This window comes from Electrophorus electricus, chromosome 5 (assembly GCF_041902795.1).
Source record: "Electrophorus electricus isolate QZ-2024a chromosome 5, ASM4190279v1, whole genome shotgun sequence".
Lineage (NCBI taxonomy): Eukaryota > Metazoa > Chordata > Actinopteri > Gymnotiformes > Gymnotidae > Electrophorus > Electrophorus electricus.
Window position 1 is genome coordinate 23,493,384 of NC_137501.1, and position 15,951 is coordinate 23,509,334.

Sequence of the window (15,951 nt, forward strand, 5' to 3'; positions counted from 1 at the left end):
AATTGGACCCCATTTCATTTTTGGCTAGAATTGGACCCCATTTCATTTTTGGCTAGAATTGGACCCCATTTCATTTGTTTGCTTTGTAGCCTGAATAGTGCAGAAAATGCAAAGCAAACTAGGACGCAACATAATCAAGTTAAACGTTCCTCCCAAACATAGCATTATCCTTTGTTAAAATCTGAACTAGGGTAAACGTTCAAAGTTTAACTGGAGTGACCCATTTTTTCAGATACACAAATCTGGCACAGTGATGCTGTGACTGCTAGCTAATCGAGTTATTTGAGGACTGTAGAAACGCCCTGCTCTTGCTGATGAGTGTTCTTCATAAGCTTGTGATTAAAGGCAATAGATTTGCACCTAAACTGCGTGTTGTGTAAAACTAAGCGAACTAAACTATAGCACATTAAGATTGACGCTTAACCTACTGTTGTTATGTCAAAAAAAAAAAGGGGGGGGGGGGGGGGAGAGATGGCATTTCAGATTAAACTAGATTGAAAAAACATTGTAGCATTAAAAATAGGTGAGTTGTGTGTTCCACTACAGATCTTTGCGTAACTGATTCTTGTATGGCCACAATGTTCCAATACAGATGTTTAAAAAAACAAAACACTAATCATTACTCAAAGCTTTATCGGTTATCCACAATTTAATTATACAAGCAGGCATACATATGATGTCAAACGTTCAGCTTTGGTTGAAGGTTGTCTAATGCCATTAGTATAATTGATATAATACCTTGACACGTTTCCTCAGTCATAGGTATGAAAAACACTGGCCCTTAAAATGTGATATAATAGCAACATGTACATTTAACATTAACTGCTGTGCATTACACAGCAGTTACATTCAGTTCATTGGTCCTGTGCAAGATATTCGGACCCAGAGGCGTCAAAATCGCCACAGCATTATAGTCCGTCCACCTTTTGAGATGAGGTTTTGAAGTTTAGGTACTCAGGCGTCAAAATCGCCACAGAGCATTATAGTCCGTCCACCTTCTTTTGAGATGAGGTTTTGAAGTTTATGTGCTGTTTTATATGGCATGTTCTCCACAAGTGTAAGGTGCGTACACTTACCAGCAAACAAAAACGCCTCTCATTAATCTTTTTTTTTTAATTGACTTTGGAGAATTACTAGCGTTTGTTTCTTTCATCTAGTTCATTGTAGACCGAGGCTTCTTCCCTTCATGCGTCATCACGGAGCGCCCGAAATAATCGGACTTGGCGCCAAAGAAGACTGGAAGAGTTAGCGTCACGTACTACAGAAACAATTAAAACAACCAGCTAATCATTAGCGACAGCTGTAGAAGATGGTGAGTTACGTTATTGGTCTCGTAATCGAAACGATGTTGATTGTCTTGCATCTGATGTGCACGACTGTACATAACGGTGTGTGGGAGCAGATAGGGCGCAGGTTCAGGCGTGCTAGCATAGGTTGGCACAAGCCAGGCTCACTTTCCAGCTTGGTCACTAGTTGCCCAGCTATGAAATCTGGAAATAAGAGTTTATCCGATTGGTAAACGAGTCGTACACACACGTATCTTATGTGCTCTTTACCGTGCGTTATGCAGAGTTTGCTAGTTGGCTGGCTAGCTAGACAAGCTGTCAAAATAAAACTTAGTATTTTTAAACACTTGACATCGACTTCTTAGCTGTTGTTTGATTGCTTTAACATACTTCAGCATTAGTTGCATTACTGGATCAAGTTCACCTATAACATGTTTATTGCATTTCGTTTAAACTGTTTGCTTTTCACTAATCCTTGCTATTCTGGCAGGATATACGCAGGTTCTTTGCGCCCACAAAACCCGCGGCGCCCAAACCCACCCAGGGCAGTACCAGTACTGACCAAGATCACGCAAGGAATAAAAAGAAACCGTCCTCCAAGGTTCACACCGAGTCTATATAAATGTAACTAGAGGATGATTACAGTTGTCTTTTGTGTGTTGTATGGCATGGAGTACTGACTCTCTCTCATCTCCTCTCTTTTAGATCACAAGCCCTAAATCTGATAAACGCTCAGTAAAACGAAAGAAAAGACTAATTGTCGATTCAGGTACGGTAAAAGCTCAATAGAGGAAGTTAGAAACAAACCCGTGCTAGTCTGCCACTCAAGTAATGGTTGAGCATCTTTTGATTATTGATACATCTATCATTCCTTTTCTGCTGAAGACATCATGGGTTCTCTCTCCCTCTGTCAGAGTCTGAGGAGGAAGAAGAGAAGAAAGAAGGAAAACAGAAGAAAGATCCCAAAGAGAAGAATGCTTCCTCAGGAAAGAAGAACCCTGTTACTTATGTGTCTGATTCAGGTTAGGAAGACCCCTGGCACCAAAACACTGATCAGAAAGAAGTCTATAATCAATGTGTTTGATATTCAAATGAGTGATGTTAGGAAAGATAACTTTCATACACACAACTGCCATAATTCATCAGTTCTGTCCTCCCACTACATGTTACTCCCCAAGATTCGGACGAAGTGTTCACATCGCTGAAAAAGTCCTCCAAACCTGGCAAGAATGGATGTAGCCAGATGACTTCACACTTGGGAAAGTCAGAGGAGGCACAAACTGCATCTCTCAAATCACCGGTCACGTCCTCGGCACCCAGCTTGAAGAGGGGGACGAAGAACGGAGTCAGTTTGACCCCAACAAAGGCAGCTGCGCCCCAGCCCAGGTACACCCCCACCTCTGTAGTGGATTACTTCGGCAGCAGCGTCATCCAGAGGTCGGACAAGAAACTCGTGGCTGCTACCAGCACCAAGAGAAAAGCAGTAAGTAATGAAAGTCGTAATATGTTTGTGTTTACAGATGTCACGGTGGCAAGTTGTGGGTGAGGTAGGAATGGTTTGGAGAGTGATGCAGTGTAGACAGTTGGATCTTTGCCCCCTAGATTTTAAGTAGCTCTCCATCTAATCTAAAACGAATTGTGTTTTTGTGAAGTGAGGATTCTCAGTTGCATGATGTGTGACTGCAAGTAGAGTAGTGTCTGGAGTCTCTTTCCTTATCTTTGAATGGCATGCATCATTTCAAGTCCACTCTCCTTTAGGTTCTTGCCCTCAGAGATCTTCAGGCCATTGCAGAAAGTAACAAAAATGATTTCAAAGACAATGGTGGATTAGCCAGGAAAATATTCAGTGTGAGCTAAGGAAGTTTTAAATAGTCACAGAAGCCACTATATGCTTAGAAGTGTTATCACACTATTTACCAAATTTTTCATGTTCAAACTATATTTTTGAAACTATATTTTGAAGTTTTTGTTTGTTTGTTCTTGTGAATAGATGTCAGTATGTGTTCTATGGCTTGAATAATGACTTGACCACACCAGACTTGACCAGAAAGGGGATTAGTGTTGTGACAGTAATTTTATTTCCAGTGTTTTGAACTGGAACATGAAGCCCCAAATACTGGTACAGTAAGAGAAATGGTTGTCATGTCTTCCCCCAGCCAGTACAAGACCATGAGTCGTCGTGCAGTGATGAGCTCATTGCGAAACAGTTGCAGATGGATGAGGACATAGAGGTGAGTCAAGGTTGCTGGCAGTGGAGGCTGGCCCTTATATTCCACAATAACTGCATGAAAAGCACCATGCTGGGGTCCATTCATGATCAGTGCTAATTGTTTGTGGTGTTAAGCATCGTTTCTTATAGATGAATATATAAACTTCTATGCCTGTAGGCTAAATGTCTTTTCTCCATGCATAGTTGTGTGAGGTAATTTCTGCATAAGTGGTGTTCAGAATGTTTACTTTAATGGGAAAGCTATTAAATCACAATGATTGATTAATCAGATTTATTATCCCTCTAATTACACTTGTAATTTATTATTCAAATTTTACTGTTGGCTTAAAAAATATTGCAGTAGAGCAATCCACAGGACTGGTTAATTTTAAGATGATACTTTTGTCTATTTCTACAGAAATTTGTCCTGCACCAAGTTCAAACAAACAACAATATTGTCAACAGCATATCAGCACAAAACTTCTTGTTTATGCCTAGTCATCTAGGACCCTGGCAAATGTCCAGTTTATTTGCAGTTTCCATATTCAAGTCCTAGTGTATGTCCACATTAGCACCTTCCTTTTCTGTGCAGGTTCAACAGTGATATTGACTGTGGGATTGAAGTGTACTTGAATGTAGTCCTCCTACAGCTCGGAACTCTAAAACTGCCTCCATGTAGCTCGAGCTCTTCATATAACATGTTGAAGCTTTTGCTACCCAGTCTAAGGGTGCTGTATTTTTTTGGGGGGGGGAGGATTCTCACTGTGGATGTATAGTAGAAATGTGTGTGTGTTTTGTGGGCTCTTGTTAGTTGGAGAAGCAGATCCATGAAGATGAAGAGTTTGCAAAAACGTTGGCCATGTTGGATGAGGCCCCATTGCCTAAAAAGGTAACTGATATGGTTCGTTACAAAATATTTTGGCAAGTTCGCTGAGCCTCATGCCATAATTCCACCTTAAGGAGTTATATACATCAGTTTGAGGATAAAGTATGAGGCCTTTTGGTTTCTAGAAACATATGGAAGGTTTTGATCCCTGTTATCGATTTTCATTCACTACACATCGTTTAGTGCTCTGTATAATACATGTCCAGTAACAATGCATTTATAGTTGTTTCTAAAGGACTCATGTTATTTTTGCTGATATGGAAAAAATGACCTCCCATAGCTTAATTCATACTGCAACATTACCTCACACTTTAGTGCTCATACATTAAAGCAGTGGTAGCTCAGTGGTTAAGGTACTTGACTGGTACTCGTAAGGTTGCCAGTTCAAGCCCCATTGCTGCCAGGTTGCCACTGTTGTGCCCCTGAGCAAGACCCTCAACCCGAAGTTGCTCAAGTTGTACTCAGTCATAATTGTAAGTTGCTTTGGATAAAAGCATCAGCTAAATGCCATAAATGTAAATATGTGCTGCACTGAGTTGAACAAAGGGAGACAAATTCCAGTCTCCCTTTTTTTTCATTTGTTTCTTTTTAATAATTTTTTACCTTTTTGTGCTGCTTTTGTTTTGTTTTGTTTGTTTCTTCTTCAAAAAAGTGTTGGCCTAAAATGTAACTCTTTTTGGAGGTGGGAGTCCTCTAGTAGTTGGATGATTTGTAATGTCTCTTTCCATCAGGCCCGTGTAGACACCATCTCGCCCTTGAAAGACAGTTCCAGGACCAGCTCTGCGGACACCAAGGCTAAGGCAAAGAGTGATTCACCGAAGCAGAGCCCCGTGAGGGCAAGTTCCAAGCTGGCCCTGCTCAAAAGGAGAGCTGACAAAGAGGAGGAGCGAAAGAAAAACAAGCAGGAAAAGAAAGGCAAGATGGTCGTCTCTCCGAAAAAAGAGCCAGCCACCCCAACCACATCGGAGATGGCGGTCACGCCCAAAACGGACAGGGCGTTTGCCGCAGCCTCCAAATCAAGAAGCTTTTCCACACCTAAGAGTGGCAGTAGTAAGACGTCTCCCACAAAGCCTGAGGTAATGCTTGCCAAACATCCAGAGTGGCAGTGAGATTCAGTGAAACTCTGGTGTGTGTGTGTCTGTTGTGGAGCTGTGCAAAAGTCTTAGACCACATTCATCTAAACTGCTTCTTTTGACTTTGCACTCCGTTATTTCTCTGACCAAATCATCACACACATGTTCAGTTATGCTGAATTTTGATCATTTGTGTCCTTGCCCTTGTGACTGTCTCTCACAGACTAGTCCAGAGGACTCTGAGAAGAAGCGGGTGAATTCAGCAGCTTACCGCAGCTACCTTAACCGAGAGGGACCTCGTGCCCTGGGCTCCAAGGAGATCCCTCAGGTAACACATACATGCAGGGCCCTAAAGAGCCCCCAGATAACATGAATATACTCTTAAAAGATCACCCAGGTAACACAAACACTGAACACCAAAGAAATAATTTGTTAGGCAAGGTGTTCCAGTACATACATTCACTACTGCCCTCTGCTGTATTATTTGTCTGTGTGTGTGTGTGTGTGTGTGTGTGTGTGTGTGTGTGTGTGTGTGTGTGTGTGTGTGTGTGTTAGGGAGAGGAGAACTGCCTGGAAGGCTGTGTGTTTGTGCTGACAGGGGTTTTGGAGTCTATGGAGCGGGAAGATGCAAAGTCATTAATTGAGCGATATGGTGGTAAAGTTACTGGGAATGTGAGCCGCAAAACCACGTACCTGGTGTTGGGCCGTGACAGCGGAGCCTCCAAGACGGAGAAGGTATCTCCTTTTAACTCTGACACCCCCTCCCTTTGTCTATCCCTTGGTCAAGTGGAATCCTTCTCTTTCTCTTTCTCTCTTTCTCTGATGGGTTTCATTCTAGATACGAGTGCCAGAATTTTGAATGGTAACTGTGTGTTTCAGGCCCACAGTTTTGGAACCAAGATCCTAAATGAGGATGAACTGCTGGACCTGATCCGAACCAAACCTGGCAAAAAGTCCAAATATGAAATCGCAGCTGAGGCTGAGGTTAGACACAAACACATGCAAGCATAAACATCTAATAAACAGATATAGTTTCTTGTTTCGTAAACCCACAGTTTAAAATGCTCTTCCCGAATTTATCCCAAACCATTGTAAATGATGAGCAGCTCTTCTATAAAGGCCACCTTCCAACTCTGTTCCAGAATAAACGCACTAAATCACAGACCCTGGGCTCCAAAGGCAAAGCCACCCCTCCACGGCTGAAGCACACACCCCTGGGGCCAAGCCCAGCCAAGAAGAGCCTATCGGCGGGAAAGACCCGGGCTGTTTCCACTTCCAGCCCTGGAACCTCCAGAGCTTCCCCCCGACGTGGCACTGCATCCGATGTGAAGAAGAGCCTGAAGTTTGGCTGCGGAAAGACCCTGCCCCCTGCACCACACCATGCCACAGATGGTGACACCTGCAGCTTGCTGTGGGTGGATAAGTACCGTCCCCGCAGCCTGAAGAATCTGATAGGACAGCAGGGAGAGCAGAGCTGTGCCAATAAGCTGTTGAGATGGTTGCAGCATTGGCACAAGCACCACAGAGGCGATACCAAAACAGGTGAGTGCGGCGTGTGTTTGTTTGTGCTTGGGCTAGCATTTGGTGCTGGGGATGTGTCCTGGTTTAATATTTTGTGTGTAGGTGTGCGCTCACACCTGTTTTTCCTCACACACTCATGTTCTCATTTTTTTTCTATAGCACCTAGGTTTGGTAAGTTTGGGGGAAAGAATGATGGTTCTGGTTTTAAGGCTGCCCTGTTGTCTGGGCCCCCGGGTGTAGGGAAGACCACTACTGCTGCCCTTGTGTGTGAGGTTAGTCACACAAACACATGCACACGGTCTCCAAAATCTTGAAATTCTGTCAACTTTCAAATTTTTTTTTTCTTTTTTATTGCGGTTTCTCTTAACACCTCCATCACATCTAGATGGGGTTGAGGAGCCACGTAAGGAAAATATTTGTTTGTTTATTTACGTATTGCCGGCTTTCTCATAACCATGGTCACTTTACAAAGAACTCGGGCTGGAAAGGGACACACATTTTTTTCACGAAAACACTGTCATCTTGTATAAGAACCAAGTCAAAGTATGGTAGTAAATAGTCAGAGAAAACCCTTCAGACCATTCCACAGCCCCACCACCCCCCAACCTCACATCCTTGTTTGTCAGTTTTGTTCTTCCTGGGCAAGTGGTGAACACCTTTTTATACAATTCATAGATGTCGCCATTTTTTACTTTTTCAAAATAATTCCACGAATAATGCCACTGAGCTTTCTGCTAATTCTGTGGGGGAAACGCTTTTTTGATACACGAGCAGTTTCCAGGAAGGCTGACCATGTGAATCACTGATGTCAAAGAGACTGACAACCACTGTTTGAGGATGGTGATATGATTTAGCATTTGTTCTTAGAATAAGAAAAGCAATCACTGAATCTGAATGAAGATGCATGAGACTGCTGCTGAAGTGTGTGTGTGTGTGTGTGTGTGTGTGTGTGTGTGTGTGTGTGTGTGTGTGTGTGTGTGTGTGTGTGTGTGTGTGTGTGTGTGTGTGTGTGTGTGTGTGTGTGTGTGTGTGTTTAGGAGTTGGGCTACAGTTACGTGGAGATGAACGCCAGCTCCACACGAAGCAGGACCAGTCTGAAAGAAGTGATTGCCGAGTCCCTCAATAACACAAGCATTAAGAACTTCTACTCAGGTGCTTCAGACTGGGAGAGGATTCAAGTTCGTTATGTATCTGAATCATATCAGTATCTGGCGCATTATCAGTATCTGATTCATAAAATGGTCCCAGAGAGTAAATGTGTTTGGGGTCACGCATAGCTTGGCTTGGTTTGTGATCATGTGCGGTGTGTTTGTCAGGTACATCTCAAACAGTCAGCGATAAGCATGTTCTTATCATGGACGAGGTGGACGGTATGGCAGGAAATGAAGACAGAGGTGGAATACAGGTTCTTTCCTGTTTTGTTTTTTTTCCCTCTAAACCACGTTAATGTGCACACACATTCCATACTGACTTGCTCTCACTTGCAACCATAGAGGAGACGAAGAAAATTGGTATATGGAAAATGTTTTGAACAATGAGCTTCTTATACCTCCACTACTACTTTTTGACCTTTGACCTGTTGGACTTCTGCAGGAGTTGATTGGTCTGATAAAGCAGTCGAAGATCCCCATCATCTGCATGTGTAATGACCGTAACCATCAGAAAATCCGCTCGCTTGCCAACTACTGCTTCGACCTGCGCTTCCAGCGCCCCCGTGTGGAACAGATAAAGGTAGCGAGATCTACCATTTAGCTCTTATTAGAAAAATTCTACTATGAAGGTTTACAGGCTGTTGCAGCTTTAAGCACAGAATTAAGTGTAGAATCTAACTTGTTGCTTTAGTGGACAGCATGAAAAATTTTGTGAATTTCAGGCTTTTTTTTTTTTTTTTCCCCAGTTTTACCCTGAGTTGTGTGTTATCACTTATCTTTTTAATCAATCAGGGTGCTATGATGTCCATTGCTTTTAAAGAAGGTTTAAAGGTCCCGCCTCCAGCACTCAATGAAATCATTCTGGCAACGAATCAGGACATTCGGCAGGTATGTTTGACAGCAAATTAAAACCAGGCTTGTAGCATCATGACCATTATGCCCCCATCAAAATTTGATTTTAAGGCTTAATCAAATCAATGTCAGCTTTTTTTTGGTGTTGAAAACAGTCAGCCTGACTGTCTGAGCTGTAAAACAGGTATAACATGGGGGGGATTGGGGGGGGGGGGAGGAGAAACAGATCAAAATCAAGTTTTATAAAGGATTATGCTGGAATCTATACATAATGAACAAATCTCAGCTCTTTCTTACTGGAGCTTTAACTTCTTCCAGTCATCTTATGACTACAGCTTCTCTTATGAGCAGATCTCAGATCAGCTCCATTCTGTGTGTTCTGAGGACTGGCGGCATATTGCACTTCACCTCTGTCCAGGTGCTGCATAATCTGAGCATGTGGACGGCCACAGACAAAGTCATGACCTATGACCAGGCAAAAGCGGATGCTAAGAATGCCAGGAAGGACATGAAAATGGTGACCCTTGCACACATCCACATTTTTGCTTGGGTATATGTTTTATATAGCACAGAAGAGCAGACAAACCTCACTGTTTCTCACATGTGCATGCACCTACTGGAGTATTCAGAATCATTAGTATTAAGTGTTCATTAGTAGACTGTCTTATTGTTGTCTCTGGTATTAGATAAGAGAATACATGTGTGTGTTGTACAGGGTCCATTTGACGTATGCAGAAAAGTGTTTACCTCAGGAGAGGAGACCGCCCACATGTCTTTGATTGACAAGTCAGATCTTTTCTTCCATGACTACTCACTAGCGCCACTGTTTGTCCAAGAGAACTACATTCATGTACGACCAGCTGCAGCAGGGTATGCTGTGCTACCCATTCCTCTCTCTCTCTCTCTCTCTCTCCTCTCTCTCTCTCTCTCTCTCTCTCTCTCTCTCTCTCTCTCACACGGGAATAAATGTATTTGTTTAAGGACTAGATAACCCCACAATTTTACTGACTTTTTTGATGACTTATTCCATGTGTCAGGGGAAATCTGAAGAATTATTTGGTCTTGCTGAGTAAAACTGCAGACAGCATCTGTGATGGAGATCTAGTGGACAAACAGATCCGTTCTAAACAGACCTGGTCTCTACTACCCACACAGGTAAGACACAAACTTAATTGTTCTAGCTTTATCTTGGCTGTTCCTCATTATGTGGGTCAAAGACTTACACACACAATTTTCTAATGCTTGTGTTGCCTAGGCGATCTATGCCAGTGTACTGCCTGGTGAGCTGATGCGAGGTTATATGGGTCAGTTTCCCACTTTCCCCAGCTGGCTGGGCAAGAACTCCGCCACGAACAAACACAGTCGTATCGTACAGGAGTTGGCCTCACACATGGGCCTGAAGTGAGTGCGCATGCGTGTGTGCGCACACACACACACACACACTTTTTGTAGTAATAACCTTCAATTTCAAAACATGGTGCCTTTAGTAAAACTATTGGTTAATACCAGGCTAATTGTTACATGTTTTGCACAACTATGCATGTAATGTTATGTCCAGGTTTTAAGCAAGCTGGGCTACATTTTATAGCCAGAAAGATGCTGTAACCTTGCAGCTGCTTCTGTTTCTGTAGGACTTTGTGTAGTAAGGATGCGGTGAATCTGGACTACCTGCCTTATCTGCGCTCTGCGCTATTAGTGCCTCTGCAGTCACATGGAGCAGAGGGAACCAGTCAGACTGTAAAGCTCATGGATGACTATGACATCATCAAAGAGGACTTTGACAGCATCATTGAGATCAGTAGCTGGGGTGGACAGCCTGATCCCTACTCCAGGCTCGACTCCAAGGTGCGCAGATGTATGCTTCGGATATGCTAGCCATGTAAGGATTTCATAATGCAGGATTTGTCAGTTAGCCAGATGAGAAAATGAGATAAGGACAACTCCTACTGGCCTGATTTTTATTTTAACCTGCTCACTGGAAAGTCTTCTCCAGAAGATGGTGTTATTAGTGTTCGTTTAATACTTTTACAGTTAAATCTAATTAAATTTCCTTAACAATTTCAAATGTTGAGTCATCGATCAAGGGCATTTTAAGTAACATTAGAGTTGCTATGTAGGGACTTTAAGCATGCAGATGCTTGCTTAACTGACTAACATTAATTTGTAAGATATGATTTGTTCATTTAAAGAAATAGTAGTTACCCAAACAATCCCTTTACTTAAACCAAACAAAACGTCTTGCACCTCGCTCTTGTGCAGGACACATTGTCACGCTGATGGTGATGGATGATGACTAGGTAGAATGTATACCAATCAAATCACCCCTCTAATCGTCCATTGTTTGGTTCTTGACAGGTGAAAGCTGCATTCACACGTGCGTACAACAGGGAGTCCCACCTGACCCCATACTCAATACAGATGGTGAAGAAAGGTCGCCGAAGTACCACCGATTTTGAGAGCTTAGACCCTGAAAATGACCTCCAAGGGCAGGAAGAGGAGGAGGAAGAGGAAGGTCTCACTGCTGATGCCATGATCAGGGTGAATATTATAAAACACTAATCGGGGGAATTGGTTTCCTAACAGCGTTTGGAGACATAACAGGCTTTTTCTCTCTCTCTCTCTCTCATTCTTTTATTTATATATATATATATATATATATATATATATATATATATATATATATATATATATATATATATAAAATAATAATAATAATATTACAGTTTATATATTGTAATATGTATATTGTATGGTGTTTTTGTACATGTAGTACTCATTTGTCTTTCCATCTCTTTGTGCCAGCGGAAGAAGACTAAACTCACCAAAGAGCCCAAACAGGAGAAAGCAGGGGATTCTGGGAAGGGAAAGGGCAAGGGCAAAGGAAAGGGCAAGAAGTGAATGGTGGCCTGAACTGAGTCGTGTCACACTGACCAAACACATTTCATACGCCGGTGCCCTTCTCTTGCCTCTTCTGCTTACTTAATAAAGGGAAGGGTAAAAACGGCAGGCAGTAAAGACTAGACGACCCCAAGGCTGCCAAAAGGTCAGCATTAACAAGGATGAAGGCCTAAGAGTAGTAGGTGATTTCATCATATTGTAATTACAAAGAAGAGGATAGCTGCTTTAGCCTATTATTCTGACCTCTTCCGCTGGACAGCCCTCAGGAACAAGGTCAACCAATCAAAACGGACCAGAGACACGCAATGCGCACACGTACAAAATCACACCCTTCTTTGGTAAATATTCTTTGATGACAAATCTTTCTCTTTACTTTCTCTCCCTATACACCTCTCCTAACAGCTCTTCTCGGGTTCTAGAAGCACTATGCAGAACTTACACACTTTTATTTTGTGTTTTACTGAGACACATATATGCACTCTAACTCCTCATATGCAACTCAAACATGTAAATATGTATGTGCTGTGTAGCACTTCTGTGTTGGTATTTTCTATGAGGGCACCTTGACATACACACTGACAGCAAAGTTTACTGGGCTTGTAGAGTACTGTACATGACTTGTCATTTTCACCAGGTAATTAAAGAGTGTAATCCTGATTTTCTGTGTTGAGTGATTGGTTGGAATAAATACACCTTGTGCCTCTTTCCCCTGAAATAAGCACAGGTAGATGAGCCAAATACAGACTGCTGCATATTCTCAGTTTGGAAATTTATAGCAACAGGAAGTAAAATGGAATACATTACTAATAATTGGAGAGAATCTCTAATGAATAATGTTTACAAAATGTATTTCTAGTTGTATAATAACGCTATATTCTTAAATATGAATAAATAGACAATTTTTCTAAATACCACTGAATTTTACATGCATTCATGGAACAAAACACATCGTAGCTTTAAGAACTGGCTGAAAAGCTATCCCATTATGCAGATATAGCAAACATAATGGGAGTCATTTATAATGTATTGTACTATATATATTAGTGAGCTGCTTTTTAGTATCAAAAGAAGGTACATGGTCATTTCATTAGTGTGAAAATGTTCTGGTCAATCTAGTGTTAACCTAATGCAGTTCTAATGGGGTTTTTTTCATGTTTAAAAATAAATAAATAAAATCCTGCTGTATTAATGAGCAATCATGTCTAGCAGATAACTAAATTAGTTCAGTATCAGGTAAGCTTGTTCAGCCAGTAGGTCAACAGGTTTCAGAACATTCGTTAATTTTGTGAGAATGTAGATGTATCTGAAATTCCAACCCCTGGTGTTTTTTCTGCATTTAGTTCAATCAAGATCATGCAAAAAATGTATTATAAAGGTCAAGTCTCCTTACATTAATGGAAGGAATTTTGGTTAGTCTACCTGCTGTCTTTTAAAATGTCTATCAGTTTTACCTCCTTGGGGTAATGTGGCTGTGTGTCTGCTCTACATTTGCTGTGCATGGTAAGCCATTAGCAGCTGTGACACTCGGACACACACACACATACCCCCCCCCCCCCCCCTTTCCCAAAAATCCCTTTCAGGTGGCAACATTTTCTAGCTCTAGCTGCTCCTATTTCACTCACTGTTTTCTGATTTATGAACAGGTTTATAGAAGGTTTGGACATTACAGGCAGGTTGATGAATGTTTCACTTGAAAATATGAGCGTATCAAAACCCTTTTGCATTTTTTGCGTTCTTTTCCAGTTTGAGAATTCTTGTCATGATGTCTTCATCCAAGTTCATTTGTTTTTGTTGTCTGGTGTCATTGAAAAGCTAGTCAGCTGAAGAAAACATTTAGGACCATGTATGAAATAGCATTCCAGAGCTTGTACAGCAGTAAAACCCTTCAATTCCTCACAAAGCTGGTGGAATTTTCTAATAACAAACATGTTTGCCCTTGACAAACACATTTCTGCAGCCACACACAAATTTTATACCATCAAGTTTTAAAAGATGAAGGTCTGAATTTTCCTACGCTGAGGTTAATGATACTGTGTCTATGTGCCAGATACATGAGATGCACAATCACATGCGTGTGGTGGGTGTGGGAGAGAGAATGGTCAGCGTGACCCTGCTGCCCGCTTGCCTCAGGATTGCTATGGCTTCTGTGTGTGTGACCCCCTGCAGGCTCCGCCCATTCACCGCCAGCAGCTGATCGCCAGGCCGCAGACGGTCATCCTTTGCTGCAGCTCCCTGTATAGAGTAAGGGACAAAGCACAACGTCTGTAACTTGGACTCTCATCACAGGCAGATGTTTGCCATGAAGTGCACACAGGTAAAGCATATACACACACAAATATATACTTCATTATGTATGCATAAATAGTATTTTTCCTTCTAACTGATGCCCTTGAGCGACTGCACAAAATTACCTCAGTCACTATACTAGGATCATGTAGATTCTGACTACATGACTTGTGGGCCGGAGGGTGAAACCTCACAGTATTAACACTGGATGGGCAGTGGCATAGTAGGCTGGTACAAGCTTATTGCAGCAATGTTACTGGAGTCTTTATACATCAGTGCCACTGCTGGATTCATAGTGGCCTTGTGGTCAGAACCTGACTGCTGCTGAGGAGTGGAAGAATGTCCAACCCAAACCTGCTATTCAATGTGTTTCTATTTCATAAAAGTTTCTAATAAGGCAGGTGCTGATTGTATAGTAACAACAATGTACACATTCCTAATAGGTGCATGCCTGGAAGGCTTCTGCAGGTCCACATGCATCATTATAAGAGAAGCTCACAAAAGAAGTGAACTGCCAGTAAGTGGCCTATTACAGTGATCTTTGGATGTAGTGTGTACCCTGTGCTTATCACCTTGGGGAAGACATTTTTGATGTAAATGGGCAGGTTGCCATGGAAACTGTGCAAGCCTCCTGTGACGCTGATACCCAGGCCAACGGAGCCACTCTCCAGGTAGATAGTCTTGTACTGAAAACTGCAACATGCACATGCCTGCAGAATTTAATTCCTACAGCGAATCCGTGCACTTTTAGGAACAGAACTTACAATCCTACAAGATACAGTGCTGCCATGATCCAACATTAAATGCCTTTGATGGAAAAAATTGGAGAAACTTTCTTCTGCTTTCAGTATCTGCTGTGCCTCCTGTAACTTAGCATTTAAAGGAATTGATCAATCCTGGAGGAATTTGGAGGAATTACCATGCCCCAAGTCATGCTACTACCACCCACTTGCTTCATGGTTTAGATGAGGTTCTTATGTTTGAATATGGCTTTTTTTTCCCCTTCACCAAACACTTCTCAAAAAAAAAAAAAAAATCTATTTTGGATTAATCTATCCACATAGTTCCCCACCCCCCCGGCCTCTGACCACATGGTCTTGATCAAACTTCAGATGGGCAGCAATGTTCTTTTTGGAGAGTAGTGGCCTCCTTCTTGATGTTCTGCCATAAATACCATTCTTGTTCAGTGTTTACCTGGTGGTGGACTCACAAATATTGAAATTACCCCATGCACAATAGGCCTGTAGGTCCTTAGACCTACCCTGAGGTTCTTTGTGACTTCCTGGAATTGTATTCACTGTTGTCCTAGAGTGATTATTGTTAGGGCACCATGCCTTGGGAGAGGCATTCTGTCATTTGTACATCAAATGCCCCATAGTGGATTGGTGGAGATCAAACTCTTTAGACTTAGATGGTTTTGTAACCTTTTCCAGCCTATTTGAATAGGCCTGTGTACTTGAACAGCCCTGTGTAAAGTCAAAAAGACTTTAAGGGCCTTCATCCAAAACTCAGCGCACTTGAAAATAATTCCTCAAATGACCAGAACTACTTGTATATACTGCTGCACTGCATAGGCCTGAATCCTCTCTGCCAGATCAACGAGATTTGATACAAGAACAGATTTAAGAGTAGCACCATCATTAGTCACCTCCTGCAGACAGATGAAATCAACCTGTACACCAACATGAAAAGGGTCATTGACTCACTGATCCACCTGACCAGGAACTACAGCAAGGATACAGCAATAAATCAAATGGGGGACATGGTCACAATGGAAGGATAAGCCACT

At 42.1% G+C, this 15,951-nt stretch overlaps 2 protein-coding genes across 3 annotated transcripts in view; one reads left to right on the forward strand and one right to left on the reverse strand.

The window, feature by feature from the left end:
* Nucleotides 1-516: 516 nt before the first annotated feature.
* Nucleotides 517-12,533, forward strand: rfc1 (replication factor C (activator 1) 1). 2 transcript variants are annotated; one of them, XM_027014209.3, is made up of 24 exons: nucleotides 526-1,312; nucleotides 1,777-1,887; nucleotides 1,992-2,055; nucleotides 2,201-2,308; nucleotides 2,465-2,769; nucleotides 3,443-3,517; nucleotides 4,307-4,384; nucleotides 5,113-5,457; nucleotides 5,678-5,782; nucleotides 6,010-6,189; nucleotides 6,334-6,438; nucleotides 6,597-6,996; nucleotides 7,135-7,247; nucleotides 8,013-8,127; nucleotides 8,292-8,380; nucleotides 8,569-8,706; nucleotides 8,919-9,014; nucleotides 9,397-9,495; nucleotides 9,694-9,848; nucleotides 10,016-10,133; nucleotides 10,234-10,379; nucleotides 10,610-10,823; nucleotides 11,334-11,516; nucleotides 11,781-12,533. In XM_027014209.3, exons 1-24 carry the CDS (start codon nucleotides 1,310-1,312, stop codon nucleotides 11,874-11,876), a joined length of 3,441 nt encoding a protein of 1,146 aa, XP_026870010.2. In that variant the 5' UTR covers nucleotides 526-1,309; the 3' UTR covers nucleotides 11,877-12,533. The 2 variants fall into 2 exon arrangements, with proteins under 2 accessions (XP_081570570.1, XP_026870010.2); XM_081714444.1 differs by lacking the exon at nucleotides 11,781-12,533 and having other exon boundaries at nucleotides 517-1,312; nucleotides 10,610-10,857; nucleotides 11,334-11,472.
* A 1,352-nt stretch (nucleotides 12,534-13,885) lies between these two features.
* LOC145657977 (multiple PDZ domain protein) overlaps nucleotides 13,886-15,951 on the reverse strand; it is a 48,465-nt gene continuing 46,399 nt past the window's right edge. Inside the window, 3 exon segments of the mRNA XM_081714854.1 lie at nucleotides 13,886-14,108; nucleotides 14,735-14,881; nucleotides 15,712-15,834. Of these exon segments, the coding sequence (XP_081570980.1) occupies nucleotides 13,941-14,108; nucleotides 14,735-14,881; nucleotides 15,712-15,834 (438 nt within the window). The 3' untranslated portion in view covers nucleotides 13,886-13,940.